At 50.9% G+C, this 15445-nt stretch overlaps 1 protein-coding gene across 1 annotated transcript in view; it reads left to right on the top strand.

Moving 5' to 3' along the window:
• Positions 1 to 2370: 2370 nt before the first annotated feature.
• Positions 2371 to 15445, top strand: part of LOC309544023 (ena/VASP-like protein) — a gene marked incomplete at both ends in the record, with an annotated part of 61762 nt that continues 48687 nt past the window's right edge. Inside the window, 2 exons of the mRNA XM_082276418.1 lie at positions 2371 to 2378; positions 9032 to 9090. Of these exons, the coding sequence (XP_082132544.1) occupies positions 2371 to 2378; positions 9032 to 9090 (67 nt within the window). The remainder of the gene's footprint in view (positions 2379 to 9031; positions 9091 to 15445) is intronic.

The raw sequence follows: 15445 nt of genomic DNA, 5'->3' as shown, positions 1-15445 counted from the left end.
CTGCCCAGCATCTTCAGCCTTCCTGAGAGAAGAGCCGGCCTTTCTCCCACCCCACTGACAGGGACATGGGATTCTCTGCCAGTAGCCTCTGTGGAGTTACTGCTAACTTCTCCAGCTGAAGTGCTGCCAACCGGACTGAGGATCCAAGACCTCTGCCCCACACCTGCGGCAGTTCTGGAGGCCCAAAGTGGGAAGGTGATGGTCACTCCCCAGCAGCAGATCAGGATTCAGGGGGAGAAGGGAGAGGAGGCTGTCATCCTCCATTCCCAAAGGCAGTGTAGGGACTCGGGAGCGAAGGAAGTCATCCTCCATTCCCAAAGGCAGTGTAGGGACTCAGGAGCGAAGGAAGTCATCCTCCATTCCCAAAGGCAGTGTAGGGACTCAGGAGCGAAGGAAGTCATCCTCCATCCCCAAAGGCAGTGTAGGGACTCGGGAGCGAAGGAAGTCATCCTCCATTCCCAAAGGCAGTGTAGGGACTCGGGAGCGAAGGAAGTCATCCTCCATTCCCAAAGGCAGTGTAGGGACTCGGGAGCGAAGGAAGTCATCCTCCATCCCCAAAGGCAGTGTAGGGACTCGGGAGCGAAGGAAGTCATCCTCCATCCCCAAAGGCAGTGTAGGGACTCGGGAGCGAAGGAAGTCATCCTCCATCCTCAAAGGCAGTGTAGGGACTCGGGAGCGAAGGAAGTCATCATCCATTCCCAAAGGCAGTGTAGGGACTCGGGAGTGAAGGAAGTCATCCTCCATCCCCAAAGGCAGTGTAGGGACTCGGGAGCGAAGGAAGTCATCCTCTATTCCCAAAGGCAGTGTAGGGACTCGGGAGCGAAGGAAGTCATCCTCCATCCCCAAAGGCAGTGTAGGGACTCGGGAGCGAAGGAAGTCATCCTCCATCCCCAAAGGCAGTGTAGGGACTCGGGAGCGAAGGAAGTCATCCTCCATCCCCAAAGGCAGTGTAGGGACTCGGGAGCGAAGGAAGTCATCATCCATTCCCAAAGGCAGTGTAGGGACTCGGGAGCGAAGGAAGTCATCCTCCATCCCCAAAGGCAGTGTAGGGACTCGGGAGCGAAGGAAGTCATCCTCTATTCCCAAAGGCAGTGTAGGGACTCGGGAGCGAAGGAAGTCATCCTCCATCCCCAAAGGCAGTGTAGGGACTCGGGAGCGAAGGAAGTCATCCTCCATCCCCAAAGGCAGTGTAGGGACTCGGGAGCGAAGGAAGTCATCCTCCATCCCCAAAGGCAGTGTAGGGACTCGGGAGCGAAGGAAGTCATCCTCCATTCCCAAAGGCAGTGTAGGGACTCGGGAGCGAAGGAAGTCATCCTCCATCCCCAAAGGCAGTGTAGGGACTCGGGAGCGAAGGAAGTCATCCTCCATCCTCAAAGGCAGTGTAGGGACTCGGGAGCGAAGGAAGTCATCATCCATTCCCAAAGGCAGTGTAGGGACTCGGGAGTGAAGGAAGTCATCCTCCATCCCCAAAGGCAGTGTAGGGACTCGGGAGCGAAGGAAGTCATCCTCTATTCCCAAAGGCAGTGTAGGGACTCGGGAGCGAAGGAAGTCATCCTCCATCCCCAAAGGCAGTGTAGGGACTCGGGAGCGAAGGAAGTCATCCTCCATCCCCAAAGGCAGTGTAGGGACTCGGGAGCGAAGGAAGTCATCCTCCATCCCCAAAGGCAGTGTAGGGACTCGGGAGCGAAGGAAGTCATCATCCATTCCCAAAGGCAGTGTAGGGACTCGGGAGCGAAGGAAGTCATCCTCCATCCCCAAAGGCAGTGTAGGGACTCGGGAGCGAAGGAAGTCATCCTCTATTCCCAAAGGCAGTGTAGGGACTCGGGAGCGAAGGAAGTCATCCTCCATCCCCAAAGGCAGTGTAGGGACTCGGGAGCGAAGGAAGTCATCCTCCATCCCCAAAGGCAGTGTAGGGACTCGGGAGCGAAGGAAGTCATCCTCCATCCCCAAAGGCAGTGTAGGGACTCGGGAGCGAAGGAAGTCATCATCCATTCCCAAAGGCAGTGTAGGGACTCGGGAGCGAAGGAAGTCATCCTCGCTCCACAGCTGGAGTCTGGGAGATGGAGCAACCGGCTCATCTCCACAGACTGGGAGTGAAGGAAGCTGGCCTCCCTCCCCAACAATTAGCCAGAGTGGATGATGTGGGCTCCCCATCTGAAGCGCTGGCAGCCGGACAATGACTCTGTCTCACACCTATTGATGATAACTATTCCCTGCAGCCCAGAATGGAAATCATGTGGACCAACTGTGAGTTCACTCTGCCCTTAACTAACAAAAGATGGATTTCCTATGGTAGTGGATGGGACTATGGTCTGGTCTCCACCTGTATACCCCAGGGATACTGGACAGTCAGTCCAGATCCCCAATAGCATGACGGAGTGAGCCCAGCCACCCTTTCTTTTCTCCAGCGGCTGAAAGGACTCCCAGGAGAAGGGCGAATCCACGCTTCTCCCCAATATCGGGTATGTTCTACGAGAGAGGCAGAGGTTGGCTGGGTGAGTAACGCTATGCTCGGGACAATTTGTTTGGGGTACTGTGCGGGTACGGGCATTGGGGGATGGGAACTACAGACTAACTACCAAGTCAACCCATCTGGGGTCTCCTTTTGTGTTAGACTCCTGCTGAAAGGGGAGAGATGTGACGGGAGTCACTTTGGTTGGGGGACCCATGGAACCCAGCTTACCTTAGAGAGGTTGGGAAACTCCTTGTTCAGCTCCGCAGGCCCCATCCTGTGTTTATTAGGGGCACAGTGTGGCCAAGAAAGTGGTGGACATACCTAATGGACACGGAGGATGTGGATTACTACAAATGGGAGAGTAATATTTATCAACCATATCCCTTAGGAAATCTATGGGCCCTGAGTTTTACGAGAACACTACTGTTTGGGAGGTGGTCTCCTGCTATAGTCTGCTTATTGAGGTGTAATGTGTTATTCTGGTAAGTATGCCCCTCCCATTGTTAATTGTGGTAATTAAGATCTATTAGTCTCTGTCTGCTAGCACACTAATGTGAAATGTACTTTGTTGTGACCTTGGGTCCGGGAAGTCTGACCTGGAGATCTTTGATTAATCACAACATTTTCTCGGTGGCTTGTTGTGTAATTAACTTTATGTTTATAGTATAGGTTGGTTGTTCCTTAATAATTTTAATTATAATCCTGTATACAGTTTCCTTTCGCATACGATAATGTGATCAGCTTCACCTGACCTGGTGTACTATCAATTCTGTGTGAGTTTTCAATAAAGAGTTCCAGTTCTCATACAAGATATTGCCGGCTAGTCTTGTATCCTGCGGCTATAATATCTGATTCCTATGTCCAGACTGGAGGAAGCGATATACTGAAGGATGCACTCAAGCGGGGTGCTGGACGGTTCTGTCACTATTGCTCCGTATCCCTCGCTCCGTATCCCTCGCTCCGTATCCCTAGTTCTGTATCCCTCGCTCCGTATCCCTAGTTCTGTATCCCTCGCTCCGTATCCCTAGTTCTGTATCCCTCGCTCCGTATCCCTAGTTCTGTATCCCTTGCTCCGTATCCCTAGTTCTGTATCCCTTGCTCCGTATCCCTAGTTCTGTATCCCTTGCTCCGTATCCCTAGTTCTGTATCCCTTGCTCCGTATCCCTAGTTCTGTATCCCTCGCTCCATATCCCTCGCTCCGTATCCCTAGTTCTGTATTCCTCGCTCCGTATCACTGGCTCCGTATCCCTAGTTCTGTATCCCTCGCTCCGTATCATTCGCTCCTTATCCCTCACTCTGTATCCCTCGCTCCGTATCTCTTGCTCCCTATTCCTCGCTCCTTATCCCTCTCTCTTTATCCTTCCCTCTGTATCCCTCGCTTGTATCTCTCACTCTGTATTCCTCATTCCTTATCCCTCGCTCCCTATCCTTTGCTCTCTCTCCCTATCCCTCGCTCCCTATCCCTCGCTCTCTCTCCCTGTCCCTCGCTCCCTATCCCTCTCTCCCTGTCCCTCGCTCCCTGTCCCTCGCTCCCTATCCCTCGCTCCCTATCCCTCGCTCCCTATCCCTCGCTCCCTATCCCTCGCTCCCTATCCCTCTCTCCCTGTCCCTCGCTCCCTATCCCTCGCTCTCTGTCCCGCGATCCCTGTCCCTCGCTCCCTATCCCTCGCTCCCTATCCCTCTCTCCCTGTCCCTCGCTCTGTATCTCTTGCTTCATATTTCCCACGTATCCCTCACTCCGTATTCAATCAGCTGATCACCTGAGCTCCCCTCCCCCGCTGGCCTGTCACCAATCTGATCAAACATTGGATATCGCCTTTGATGAACATTTCATGACCCGTCAGACGTGTGGTCGGTTTTGGAATTTTGGAATTACAGCTTTACAAATCTTCCCCATCGGCTCCTCCCACTTCCTTCCTAAAATAAACTCTTCAGCCGGCTGACAAAAACCGCCGATAACACGTTAAATTTAGAGACGTTCCGCCTCCACCCCTTCCCCCGCTGTCTGCGGATGTGCGCAAAATCCGGAGCGCCTTAAGAGAAGGGGGCATCGGCCTCCAATAAAATGACATCTAGTATTCTATATCCTCCAATCCTTATCCTCCAATCTGTAACCTCCAATCCTTATCCTCCAATCCCTATCCTCTATTCTGTATTCTCCAATCTTAATCCTCCATTTTTTTTATCCTCCATTTATTATTCTCCTTTCCTGAATCTGCCATTCGTTATCCTTCATTATTTATTACCAAAAGAAGAGACTTTGCTTTGATTTTAAATTTCGGACCCCTCCCCCACCCACCGCAGACACCCCTCCCCCCATTGTATTTTAGAGGGTCTTTTTCATATGTACTTTTTCCAGGAGTCCTCACAATGGCCGAGTCTCCGGTGGTAGGAAGAAGCTTGGATGCGTTCCTATCTTAGTCCAAACCCATGTGAGCTCCACCAGAATCTGTCCCAGTACAGGGCCATAGGTCATACTGGTCCCAGTACAGGGCCATAGGTCATACTGGTCCCAGTACAGGGCCATAGGTCATACTGGTCCCAGTACAGGGCCATAGGTCATACTGGTCCCAGTACAGGGCCATAGGTCATACTGGTCCCAGTACAGGGCCATAGGTCATACTGGTCCCAGGCAGTCCCCAACCCCCAGCTGTACAGACACCCCCCTTGTATTGATAGAACTGGGGGGCCGGAAAGCCTCAGCCCCTGATGTTTGGCCCCGTACTGGGGCAGATTCCTGGTGGAGCTCACATGGGTTTGGACTAAGATGGGAATCCAAGCTTCTCCTTAGTGGTCGGTGATCCTCGGAGGCTGAGATCTCCATTTATTGTATAAGACGCCCATAGACCCCCCTCCAAACCATGGGGTTCAGGGGTCTCCAGTGAAGGATCCCGGTGATCCTCCATCATACAAAGACATTGGAGACAATTCTGCTCCTCCAACCTTGTGCTAACAGTTTGGTGAAGACCTTTTTCTGTTCCATCATGACTCCCCCCCCCCCCCCCCCCCCGGTGTATAAAGCCAACTCCATAAAGACACGGTGTGCCCAGGTTATATGGAGAAACTCCAGTGTCCTGTACAGAGCCCTGACCTCATCCCTACTGATCACCTGACCTCATCCCTACTGATCACCTGACCTCACCCCTACTGATCACCTGACCTCATCCCTACTGATCACCTGACCTCACCCCTACTGATCACCTGACCTCATCCCTACTGATCACCTGACCTCATCCCTACTGATCACCTGACCTCATCCCTACTGATCACCTGACCTCCTCTCTACTGATCACCTGACCTCCTCTCTACTGATCACCTGACCTCCTCTCTACTGATCACCTGACCTCATCCCTACTGATCACCAGACCTCATCCCTACTGATAACTTTTAGGATGAATTGAAACATGACCCTGATCTTCTCATCCAACATCAGTACCTGACCTCACAAATGGCCACAGATACTCTTCAACATTTTCTGGAAAGTCACCTCAGAAAAGAGGGGAAGTGGATAGTAATGTCCATGGTTTTGGATTGGGTGTGATGGTCAGGTGACCGCAGTCATTGGGCCATGTGGTGAGCGCAGTCATTGGGCCATGTGGTGAGCGCAGTCATTGGGCCATGTGGTGACCGCAGTCATTGGGCCATGTGGTGACCGCAGTCCTTGGGCCATGTGGTGAGCGCAGTCCTTGGGCCATGTGGTGAGCGCAGTCATTGGGCCATGTGGTGACCGCAGTCCTTGGGCCATGTGGTGAGCGCAGTCCTTGGGCCATGTGGTGAGCGCCGTCATTGGGCCATGTGGTGAGCGCAGTCATTGGGTCATGTGGTGAGCGCAGTCCTTGGGCCATGTGGTGAGCGCAGTCCTTGGGCCATGTGGTGAGCGCAGTCATTGGGCCATGTGGTGAGCGCAGTCATTGGGCCATGTGGTGAGCGCAGTCATTGGGTCATGTGGTGAGCGCAGTCCTTGGGCCATGTGGTGAGCGCAGTCATTGGGTCATGTGGTGAGCGCAGTCATTGGGTCATGTGGTGAGCGCAGTCATTGGGCCATGTGGTGAGCGCAGTCATTGGGCCATGTGGTGAGCGCAGTCATTGGGTCATGTGGTGAGCGCAGTCATTGGGTCATGTGGTGAGCGCAGTCATTGGGTCATGTGGTGAGCGCAGTCATTGGGCCATGTGGTGAGCGCAGTCATTGGGTCATGTGGTGAGCGCAGTCATTGGGTCATGTGGTGAGCGCAGTCCTTGGGCCATGTGGTGAGCGCAGTCCTTGGGCCATGTGGTGACCGCAGTCATTGGGCCATGTAGTGAGCGCAGTCATTGGGCCATGTAGTGAGCGCAGTCCTTGGGCCATGTGGTGAGCGCCGTCATTGGGCCATGTGGTGAGCGCAGTCCTTGGGCCATGTGGTGAGCGCAGTCCTTGGGCCATGTGGTGAGCGCAGTCCTTGGGCCATGTGGTGAGCGCAGTCCTTGGGCCATGTGGTGAGCGCAGTCCTTGGGCCATGTGGTGAGCGCAGTCCTTGGGCCATGTGGTGAGCGCAGTCCTTGGGCCATGTGGTGACCGCAGTCATTGGGCCATGTGGTGAGCGCAGTCCTTGGGCCATGTGGTGAGCGCCGTCATTGGGCCATGTGGTGAGCGCAGTCCTTGGGCCATGTGGTGAGCGCAGTCCTTGGGCCATGTGGTGAGCGCAGTCCTTGGGCCATGTGGTGAGCGCAGTCATTGGGCCATGTGGTGAGCGCAGTCATTGGGCCATGTGGTGAGCGCAGTCCTTGGGCCATGTGGTGAGCGCAGTCATTGGGTCATGTGGTGAGCGCAGTCATTGGGCCATGTGGTGAGCGCAGTCATTGGGTCATGTGGTGAGCGCAGTCATTGGGTCATGTGGTGAGCGCAGTCATTGGGTCATGTGGTGAGCGCAGTCATTGGGTCATGTGGTGAGCGCAGTCATTGGGTCATGTGGTGAGCGCAGTCATTGGGCCATGTGGTGAGCGCAGTCATTGGGTCATGTGGTGAGCGCAGTCATTGGGTCATGTGGTGAGCGCAGTCCTTGGGCCATGTGGTGAGCGCAGTCCTTGGGCCATGTGGTGAGCGCAGTCCTTGGGCCATGTGGTGAGCGCAGTCCTTGGGCCATGTGGTGAGCGCAGTCCTTGGGCCATGTGGTGAGCGCCGTCATTGGGCCATGTGGTGAGCGCAGTCCTTGGGCCATGTGGTGAGCGCAGTCCTTGGGCCATGTGGTGAGCGCAGTCCTTGGGCCATGTGGTGACCGCAGTCATTGGGCCATGTGGTGACCGCAGTCATTGGGCCATGTGGTGACCGCAGTCCTTGGGCCATGTGGTGACCGCAGTCCTTGGGCCATGTGGTGACCGCAGTCATTGGGCCATGTGGTGAGCGCAGTCATTGGGCCATGTGGTGAGCGCAGTCATTGGGCCATGTGGTGAGCGCAGTCATTGGGCCATGTGGTGAGCGCAGTCATTGGGCCATGTGGTGAGCGCAGTCCTTGGGCCATGTGGTGAGCGCAGTCATCATTGGGCCATGTGGTGAGCGCAGTCATTGGGCCATGTGGTGACCGCAGTCATTGGGCCATGTGGTGACCGCAGTCATTGGGCCATGTGGTGACCGCAGTCCTTGGGCCATGTGGTGAGCGCAGTCATTGGGCCATGTGGTGAGCGCAGTCCTTGGGCCATGTGGTGAAGGTGAATCCTGGAATCTCACTGATGGAATTGCCTGGATTATGTAGAAGTCCACATGGAGGTCCACCCTGAGCTCTCCATACATTGACCTTCATCTCCGGGGTTCTCTCATGGAGGGACAGCTCTGGATATAAGGTGATTATTAGACTGTAGGATTCATACAGGGAGGAGAAAGAATGCGTATTACAAATCGATCAATCGATTCCAGAGAGACGATCGTCTAATTTACTTCACTACAGCAAATAATTCCCCATCTCTGGTCTCTGAATCCTTCTTACTGGAAGAGATATTGTCACTAACAACGCATGCAATGATTCCTGACTGACAGATGGGGCCACCTAGTGGTGATAAGGGATTACTGCAACACTACAATTTAAAGGGACCTGCACTAGAACCTCCCAATATTGCAGCCTTCCAAGCCTTAGATGAGGGGCTTCCATTTCCTTTATTCCCGCCCCTGATTGGCTATGCTGACTCCTCCACCATCTCTATGGATGGAGCCATGGATGTCACCCAGGCTTGCCTTTGTTCATCACTATTACAGGGGGGGGGGGGGGGGGCTAGTTTTATACAGAACAAAGATAAACGTGTTCTGCTTACAGAAAGTGACAAGGATACGACATTTCTGGCAGGATCAACTGATAATTATTCTGTACTTCCTAAAATGTTCAAGAAAACAAATCAGCCATCAGATCTAAGGAGCGATATTCTACAATATATGACCTCTCTGTTCTTGGGTTTGGTTTCCTTTAACAGATTATTTATATATTTCAGGTACTTTTATATAGCGTTTTACATTCCTATCAGTCCCTGCCCCCAGGAGCTTACAATCTAGAATTGTTTTTTGCTGTGGTGATCCTTTCATATGATATAATGGGTTGTTCTGTCATTGTGCAGGCAGATGATGGAGCAGCAACAGCGCCAAGAGACCCTGGAAAGGAGGACTTCAACCACAGGCAAGTGGTGACCCGCAATGGGGTGTGTGCAATGGGGTGTGTGTGCAATGGGGTGTGTGTGCAATGGGGTGTGTGTGCAATGGGGTGTGTGCAATGGGGTGTGTGTGCAATGGGGTGTGTGTGCAATGGGGTGTGTGCAATGGGATGTGTACAATGGGGTGTTCCTTTAACAGAATGCTGAACTGAAGCTGCTTTGTTTTCGTGTTTCCTGATCCTACGACTACTCAGTGCTGCATTTTGGCCTAGGCTGACAAGGCCCAGGCCTAGGGCAGCACTTTGCAGGGGGGCAGCAAAAAAGCCACCCCCCCCCCCTTCCACCTGAGACTCTATTGGCCACTGGTTGCTAGAGCCACCTCTCTCACCCCCCCCTCTCTCTCTCACTTCCCTCTCTCTCGCTCACTCACCCCCTCTCTCTCTCACCCCCTCTTTTCTCTCTCACTCTCTCACTCTCAACCCCTCTCTCTCTCACCCCCTCCCCTCTCTCTCACTCACCCTCTCTCTCTCTCTCTCTCTCTCTCACCCCCTCTCTCTTTCTCTCTCACCCCCCCTCTTTCTCACCCCCCCTCTCACCCCCTCTCTCTCACTCTCCCTCATCCCCCCTCTCCCTCTCTCTCTCTCTCTCTCTCTCTCACCCCCCCTCGCTCTCTTTCACCCCCTCTCTCTTTCTCTCTCACCCCCCCTCTTTCTCATCCCCCCCCCCTCTCACCCCCTCTCTCTCTCTCTCTCTCTCTCTCTCTCTCTCTCTCACCCCCCCTCGCTCTCTCTCATCCCCACTCTCTCTCTCATTCCCCTCTCCCTCACCCCCCTCTCTCTCTCTCTCTCTCTCTCTCATCCTTCTTCTCTCTCTCACTCACCCCCCCCTCTCTCACTCACCCCCTCCCCTCTCTCTCACTCACCCCCCTCTCTCACTCACCCTCTCCCCTCTCACTCACCACCCCCTCTCTCTCTCTCACCCCCTCTCTCTCTCTCTCATCCCCCCTCTTTCTCACCCCCCCTCTCTCTCTCTCTCTCTCTCATCCCCCCTCTCACTCTCCCTCATCCCCCCTCTTTTTCTCACTCTCTTTCATCCCCCCTCTCTCTCATTCCCCTCTCTCTCTCTCATCCCCCCTCTCACTCCCTCCCTCACCCATCCCCCTCTCACCCCCCCTCTCGTGAGATCTCAGGGGTACATGCTGGAACTTGTAGTCCTTCAATTTTGGAGGGAGTCACATCCATTAAAAAGGAAGGAGTGGGGCAAATTTACATAGGAGGGGGCACCCAAATTTAGTCTTGCCTAGAGCAGCACAAAACCAAAATACCCCACTGCGACCACTCAAAGTATCCCCGCAAAGGGGGCGGGGCGTGGGGGGGGCGACTGAACTTCCAATCCGTCTGCACAGGGCGGTCATGAATGATATTGTCCTCCTTCCAGCAGTCAATCTGAATATTCAGGCTGAACCACAGAAGATGAACACTGGCCAATGATTGAGCTTTACTCCGAGATGAACTCTTCAGCTTGAGAGTCAAGGGTCAGAGGTCACCTGTGGAAGAGAACATGTCAGCTATCACCCCACCCCCCACCTATTATCACCCTCTAAGCCCCACCCATCTGTCTGCACCTGTCCAATCAGAGATAATGTCACCAACAATTTCTGACCAGACTGAGGGGACATTAGGGAAAGGATTGGCTCAGAGGTCGGCTTTCTCATCTATAGAAGTTTTGTGTTGGTGCCGCTCATCGGCAGAAGAACTTCTATATTAAAGGGTCCAGAAACCCGAGGACAGAAATATCCTATATTAAAGGGTCCAGAAACCCGAGGACAGAAATATCCTATATTAAAGGGTCCAGAAACCCGAGGACAGAAATATTCTATATCACAGATTACTTCCTACAATTCAAACTTTCCTTCTCCGGTTCCAGGTCCTCGCCCCGTCTTTTAGCTTCGTCCTCCCCTCCCGAACTTTCTTCATTCCCTTCAAGGATTTGGAGGTTTCACTGACCGGTGTCCTTACTTTCCCTTCTCTCCTCCTGACTGTACGATCCTCCACTCTCTCCTCCAGACCTTTCCCTGTCTCTGGACTCCTTCTATCTGTATGTGAGTGAGATCTCCAGAACCGGACACAGAATTCTTAATGAGGTCCAACCAAAGATCTATATAGAGGAATCAGGACCTCCTTCCTCCTGCTGGGGACCCCTCTAGTGATATAAAGATCTATATAGAGGAATCTGGACCCCCTTCCTCCTGCTGGGGACCCCTCTAGTGAAGTTGGGGCAGGGCTATGTTTAACACGGTCTAGAGAAGTTGGGGCGGGGCTATGTTTAGCTGTAACGCTCCTGCGTTTTTAGTATAGGCTGGATTTGCAGCTGCAAAACCTCCACTCAGTAGTCATGTAGAGATGTGTTGAATACCAGATCCAACTCTCCAGGACTCATCACCGTGGGCCTGTCAGCTTCAACATACAGATATATACACACTCAATGAGATGTTCCTGGAGTGATAGGATGTATATGATAGTATGAAGGTGATGTGCTGAAGGACAGGTGTGAACAGTGACAAGGATGGTAATCACTTGATAGGTTTGTATAGGAGAGTTCAAGATGGTATTTAGGAATGCAGATAGGTTAGTATCGAGTATGCTAACAGGTGGTGAGGACAGCAGATGACAAATACAGGATAGACTAACCCAGTGCAAGGAAAGATAGTAGTAGACAGGAGAGCTAGCAATCTATGCAGCAGTGCAGATGATAGATGGTAGTAGGCTCAAGAGCTAGCAATCTATGTAACAGTGCAGATGATAGGATAGTATGGATAGGTAGTAACAGTCCTTAATGTGCATAGGTAGATAGTGCAATAAGGTTATGGAGGGTTCCCCTGCGGGGTACTTATCACTTGTAATGTTAGTAGTTTAGAGAAGTCCAGTAGATGAGGAATGGTCCGGTAGCGAGTTACAGGGATCAGTAGCGAGGTTCCGGTCTGCTCCAGGTAAAGGGAATAGCTGGAGGTTCCGATCGGGAGACAGGCTTGAAAGCATGTGGATATCAAGGCAGGTTGAACGACCAATGTGAGTGAGACCGCCGGCGGTTGAAATAGCCGCTCTGCGGCGCTCAGCAGTGACATCATCGTTCTTAAAGGTATATGCGTACCACCTGAAGAGAAAGGTGGGACGCATTACAGAGAAAAGTGGTGATTAAGGGTACCGGAGGTACCAGAATCTTACAGGACCCCCCCCCCTTAAGGCCGGCTCCGGAAGGCCTATAGGACAGGTTTCTCTGGGTGTTTCGAGTGAAAGTTCCGCATAAGTCTAGGTGCATGAATATCAGAGGTATCTAGCCAGGTGTCGTCTTGGGGCCCATAGTTCTTCCATCTTATGAGATACTGGAGTCTTCCTCTATGGGTGCGAGAATCCAAAATTTCCTTGATCTCATACTCTTCTCCGCCTTCAACTTGTATTGGAGGTGGAGGCAAGATGGTAGGACTTATTCCTTGGTTAGGAACATGGGGCTTCAGTAGCGACACATGGAAGATGGGATGGATCTTGAGATCTGCTGGTAGGGTGAGCTGTACTGCAGCTTTTCCGATAAGTTTTTTAATTGGGAAGGGTCCCAAAAATAAAGGTCCAAGCTTCTTGCTAGGGATTTTTAATCTTAAGTTCTTTGTCGATAGCCAAACAAGGTCCCCAATAGCATACTGAGGAGAAGGTCTTCTACGAAGGTCGTAGTACTTTTTTTGTTGACTGTGAGCGTGTGATATAGTGGTATTGAGTAAGCCCAAAGAGTCTTTTATATGGGTAAGGTAATCCGAGGCTACTGGGTTACTCGATGGCAGGATGCGTGGTGGAAGAAGAGTGGGATGGAACCCATAGTTCAAGTAGAACGGACTTTGCTTCATGGTACTGTGGGTTGCGTTGTTGTAAGCAAATTCTGCTAGAGGAAGGAGATCCACCCAATCATCCTGCAGGTATGATGTGTAGCAGCGTAGATATTGCTCAATGCACTGGTTGACTCTTTCAGTCTGTCCGTTGGTCTGAGGATGGTAGGGAGAAGTGAGCTTTCGCTCAATGCGTAAAATTTGACAAAGTGCTTGCCAAAATTTAGAGATGAATTGTGAACCACGGTCGGACAAAAGAGTTTTTGGAATTCCATGCAACTTGAACACATGTTTCATCAGTAGTTCCGCTGTTTGTTTAGATGAAGGTAGTCTACGGATAGCAATGAAATGTGCCATCTTTGTCAAGTGGTCCACTGACACTAGAATGGTATTAAATCCCTTAGAAGGTGGTAGTTCTACTATGAAATCTAAGGACACAACTTCCCATGGAACCTGGGGTATTGGTAGACTACAAAGTAGTCCAGATGGTTTTGTAGTGTCAATTTTGGACCTTGCACAGATGTCACATGAAGAAACAAATTTTTGTACAGACGTCTTCATATCAGGCCACCAAAACTGCCTGGTGAGCAAATTAAAGGTTTTCGTTATACCCATATGTCCTGCCATGGGCACATCATGCGATAACTCCAAGATCTTGGTGCGCATAGTAGGGGGTATGTAAAGTTTGTCATTGTAATAGAGGAAGCCTTCTGCATCAGTACTTAGTTGTGGTGGAGGTGAATCCAATCCTATACTGTGCAAAATCTCTTCCTTCAAGGAACGGACAACCCCAATAATACGTTCATAGGGTATTATAGGAATAGAAGGGATTTCGGCGCAGTTATCTTCGGTTAATCGTGATAGCGCATCCGCTTTTTTATTCTTGTCTGCAGGCGTGTAGGTCACTAGGAAATTAAATCTTAAAAAGAATAATGACCATCGTACCTGCCGGTGGGAAAGAGTCTTGTTAGTCTGGAGGTATTGAAGGTTTTTATGATCTGTATATATGAGTATTGGTAACTGGGTACCTTCGAGCAGATGTCGCCAATTCTCCAGTGCCAGTTTTATGGCAAGCAACTCCTTTTCACCCACTGGGTAATTCACCTCTGGGCTGCTTAGTGATTTTGAAAAGAAAGCAACTGGGTGGAGTGATGAAGTGTTTGTTGGTCGTTGGGAGAGAACTGCTCCTACTGCCATATTTGACGCATCTACCTCCAGAATATATTGGAGGGATGGGTCTGGATGGCGTAGTATGGGAGCAGAAGTAAAGCTTGATTTTAACAAGCAGAAGGCTTGATTTGCTTCTTCTGACCATTTGAATGGTTTCTTTATACTTGTCAGTTGTGTGAGAGGTCTCACAATGGCAGAAAAGTTCTTGATGAACTTCCTATAGAAGTTCGAGAATCCAAGGAATCGCTGTAGGGCCTTACGAGTTGTTGGTATAGGCCAGTCCAGAATACAGGATATCTTACTCCTATCCATCTTAATTCCAGTTTTGGATATGAAGTATCCTAGAAATAATATTTCTTCTTTATGAAATAGACATTTTTTTAATTTCACATATAGTCTATGTGAGAGCAGTCTGGACAACACAAGTCTTACATGTTTTATGTGTTCAGGCATCGATCGAGAATAGATAAGTATATCGTCTAGGTATACTACAACACAGACATCAAGTAAGTCTCTAAACATGTCGTTTATGAATCTTTGGAAAGCTGCGGGAGCATTACATAGCCCGAATGGCATCACAAGGTATTCGAATAGTCCGTATCTGGTTCTGAATGCTGTTTTCCACTCATCCCCGTCACGGATTCGGATTAGGTTGTATGCCCCTTTCAGGTCTAATTTGGTGAAATAAGTAGCCCCACGCACTTGTTCAATGAGTTCAGGGATGAGCAGCAAAGGATAGCGATCCTTTATCGTAATCGTGTTTAATTGCCTATAATCAATAATAGGCCTGAGACTGGAATCCTTATTGCGGACAGAGAAAAGTCCTGCAGCAGTGGAAGAAGTAGAGGGTCTAATGAACCCCTTTGTCAAATTCTCATCCAAGTATTCCTTGAGATGAGAAAGTTCATCCTGTGAAAGGGGATAAACATGACCGAAAGGCAATTTGCTGTTAGGGAGTAGATCGATAGTGCAATCGTAATCCCTATGGGGAGGCAACACTTGAGCATTTTTCTCAAGGAACACTTTGGACAGATCCTGATAGCATAGTGGTGCAATTTCATCTGACACCACAGACAGAATCTTCCCATAAGATGGGAGGTTACACGTATTCTCACAATAGTGAGAAGGGAAAACCAAAGTCCGTTTTTTCCAATCTATGATTGGTTGGTGTGTGTGTAACCAGGGAAGTCCCAAAATAATAGGAAAATGGGGTGAGGATAGTATATCAAAGGTGATGGTCTCCACATGTGATTCGTTGGTAGTGGCAAGGAGTGCCTGTGTCTGGTTGGTGATTGGACCAGAAGACAGTGGAATACCATTAATGAAACTAACAGAAA

The sequence above is a fragment of the Pelophylax lessonae genome (genome assembly GCF_965119305.1).
Source record: "Pelophylax lessonae genome assembly, contig: HAP1_SCAFFOLD_633, whole genome shotgun sequence".
Taxonomy (NCBI): domain Eukaryota; kingdom Metazoa; phylum Chordata; class Amphibia; order Anura; family Ranidae; genus Pelophylax; species Pelophylax lessonae.
This window is presented reverse-complemented; position numbering and strand designations above follow the sequence as displayed.